At 42.7% G+C, this 2,053-nt stretch overlaps 1 protein-coding gene across 1 annotated transcript; it reads right to left on the bottom strand.

The window, feature by feature from the left end:
* Window positions 1-406: 406 nt before the first annotated feature.
* LOC128114151 (E3 ubiquitin-protein ligase RNF168-like) lies at window positions 407-1,771 on the bottom strand. The gene has a single exon (XM_052743997.1). The coding sequence runs from the start codon at window positions 1,769-1,771 to the stop codon at window positions 407-409; it is 1,365 nt and encodes a 454-aa protein (XP_052599957.1).
* Window positions 1,772-2,053: the final 282 nt, after the last annotated feature.

Below are 2,053 nucleotides of genomic sequence, written 5' to 3'. Positions count from 1 at the left end.
GCACATCTGTAAATACAGCATTCAGAAGGCTGGCAGGAGGATCTCAAGAGACCCTGTTTCAAACGATAGCAAAACAACAAAGACAGTGAGAGTGTACCCATCAAATGACAATTTCAAATATTCAATGATACATTTATAGGTTCTATCATAGAAAAGACAACTTCACAATGTAGTTTTAGGGGTTCAAAACATCCTACCCCTGCATTATTTTGTCTACTTCTCAAAACACTTGAAAAACACTTTTCTGTGAAATACTTGGCAATGGGCAATGAAAACTTTGTTTATAATTCTCATTCTCTAGCAGAATTTGCCATCTTTTCCTCACTGACATTAGCTAAATGCTTAAACTGCATCTTTTAAAAAGATGATTAATTTAGGTCTTAAATACTTTATATTACTTTACCTTTCAGATGTCCTTATCTTTGGAACCCTCTCCTTTTGCTGAAGTGTCTGGATGGGAGGCATCGTAGTGGTGTGGATTGTTCTTTGGGAACTTTTCACCCCACATTTCCTTCCCTTCTTCATCAAATGCTTTTTGAAGCTCCAATGCAAATAGTCTATCTTGTTCTTCTTGTTGATGCTTCTCAAAATACAGATTCTCCAAATCTATAAGCTTTTTGGTAATTAAGACTTGTATTTCGTCTTCATCTGAGGAAGATTTGGAGGGCAGGTCATAAGTGCCAAGCTCATCGGCTGCTTCAGATGAAGATTTCTCATGCTTTCTTTTAGAAGTATGTTTACTGCTCGAAGAGTGAGACATTTTAGCTTTTGCCTCAGTTGTGCCGGTTCCAATTTCCACTGTCATGCCTGATACACTGCTTCCACTCTCTGTTTCGGCAGGAGAGTGAGCCGTAGCTTCTGCTTTAATGTTCTTAGGTGGGACATGAAAGTTGTGATTAGAGCAGCTTGGTTTTGGTGCCTCATTTCCCGAAGTGCCCACTTTCACATCATAGCCGTAACACAATGCATGAGGGGAACTTACGGTACCGTGGTTTGGAATCTCAGGATCTCTTGACACAGTAGCTGTTTTAGTTTTCCTTCCCTGTCCTGTAGTGTTCTTCCCATCACTGTCAGTTTTTACAGATGTTTTCTTGCTATCTTGCACAGCATCATGCCGTGATGCTAACTCAAGCTGAGTTACCTCAAGGGAAAACGTTGAGACGTTGTCACAATGTTTTTGTTTCCTTTTCTTCTTTCTTGGGGATGTTCCTGTATCACCCATGCTGAGTTTTTTAGCCTCTTCCTCCTCCCTTTGCTTTTGTTCTTCCAGTCTACGCTTTTCTTCCCGTATTTTTTCCTCCTCCATGTCCTTTGCCAATAACTGCCTTATGTATTTCTTAGTAGCTCTGTTTTGTTTTTCCTCGGTGGCCTGGCGCTCAGCCTTCAGCCTGATCATCTCCTCTTCATATTCTTTCCTCAATTCCCCGGGATTACTTAGTACTCGAACTGGCGGCGGATCCTCATAGAAGACCAAACATGGCTTGTCCTCCCCAGGGTTCCTACGACTGCATTCCTCTGGATACTGAGCTTGAATTCTTTCCCACAGTTCCTTATTGATAAGACTATTTATATGAGTATGGTACCGAGCCCATGAAGAGACCCAGGTGCGGCAGAAGGGGCACGATAAAAATGTTTTTCGGAGAAGGGCCTTAAAGCATGACTTACACACTGTGTGGTTACAAGGCAGAGTTATGGGCTCGATGAGGAATTCCAAACAAAGGAGACACTGGCAGTCATCTAAAGTCAAGTCATCAGGTTTAGATAAGGCCATTTTAGTAAATAAACAAGCCCCAATTTAAACCGGTACCTCAGCAGCCTGTGAGGATGCTCCGTGAGTAGCGGCAACAGCAATGGCGACAAAAGAGAGGGAGAGAGCCGGGCACTTCCGCCACGTGTTACTTGATATCCGGTTACGGTAGCTGAGAGGGCCTGTACTGCTTCATGGGAATGTTCTAGAACTCCCTTCGCGTCTGTCAGCCCTAAGTGAGAACTTTTGACCGGTCTTCCAGTTGTAATGTATCCCTCTGAGGAAACTTGGAGTTGTTATGTTTTA

This window comes from Peromyscus californicus, unplaced genomic scaffold (genome assembly GCF_007827085.1).
Source record: "Peromyscus californicus insignis strain IS unplaced genomic scaffold, ASM782708v3 Scaffold_10__1_contigs__length_136768540, whole genome shotgun sequence".
Lineage (NCBI taxonomy): Eukaryota > Metazoa > Chordata > Mammalia > Rodentia > Cricetidae > Peromyscus > Peromyscus californicus.
This window is presented reverse-complemented; position numbering and strand designations above follow the sequence as displayed.

What these genes read in the sequence shown, in the direction of transcription:
- LOC128114151 (XM_052743997.1), bottom strand. Translation starts at nt 1,771, where the DNA reads ATGGCCTTATCTAAACCTGATGACTTGACTTTAGATGACTGCCAGTGT.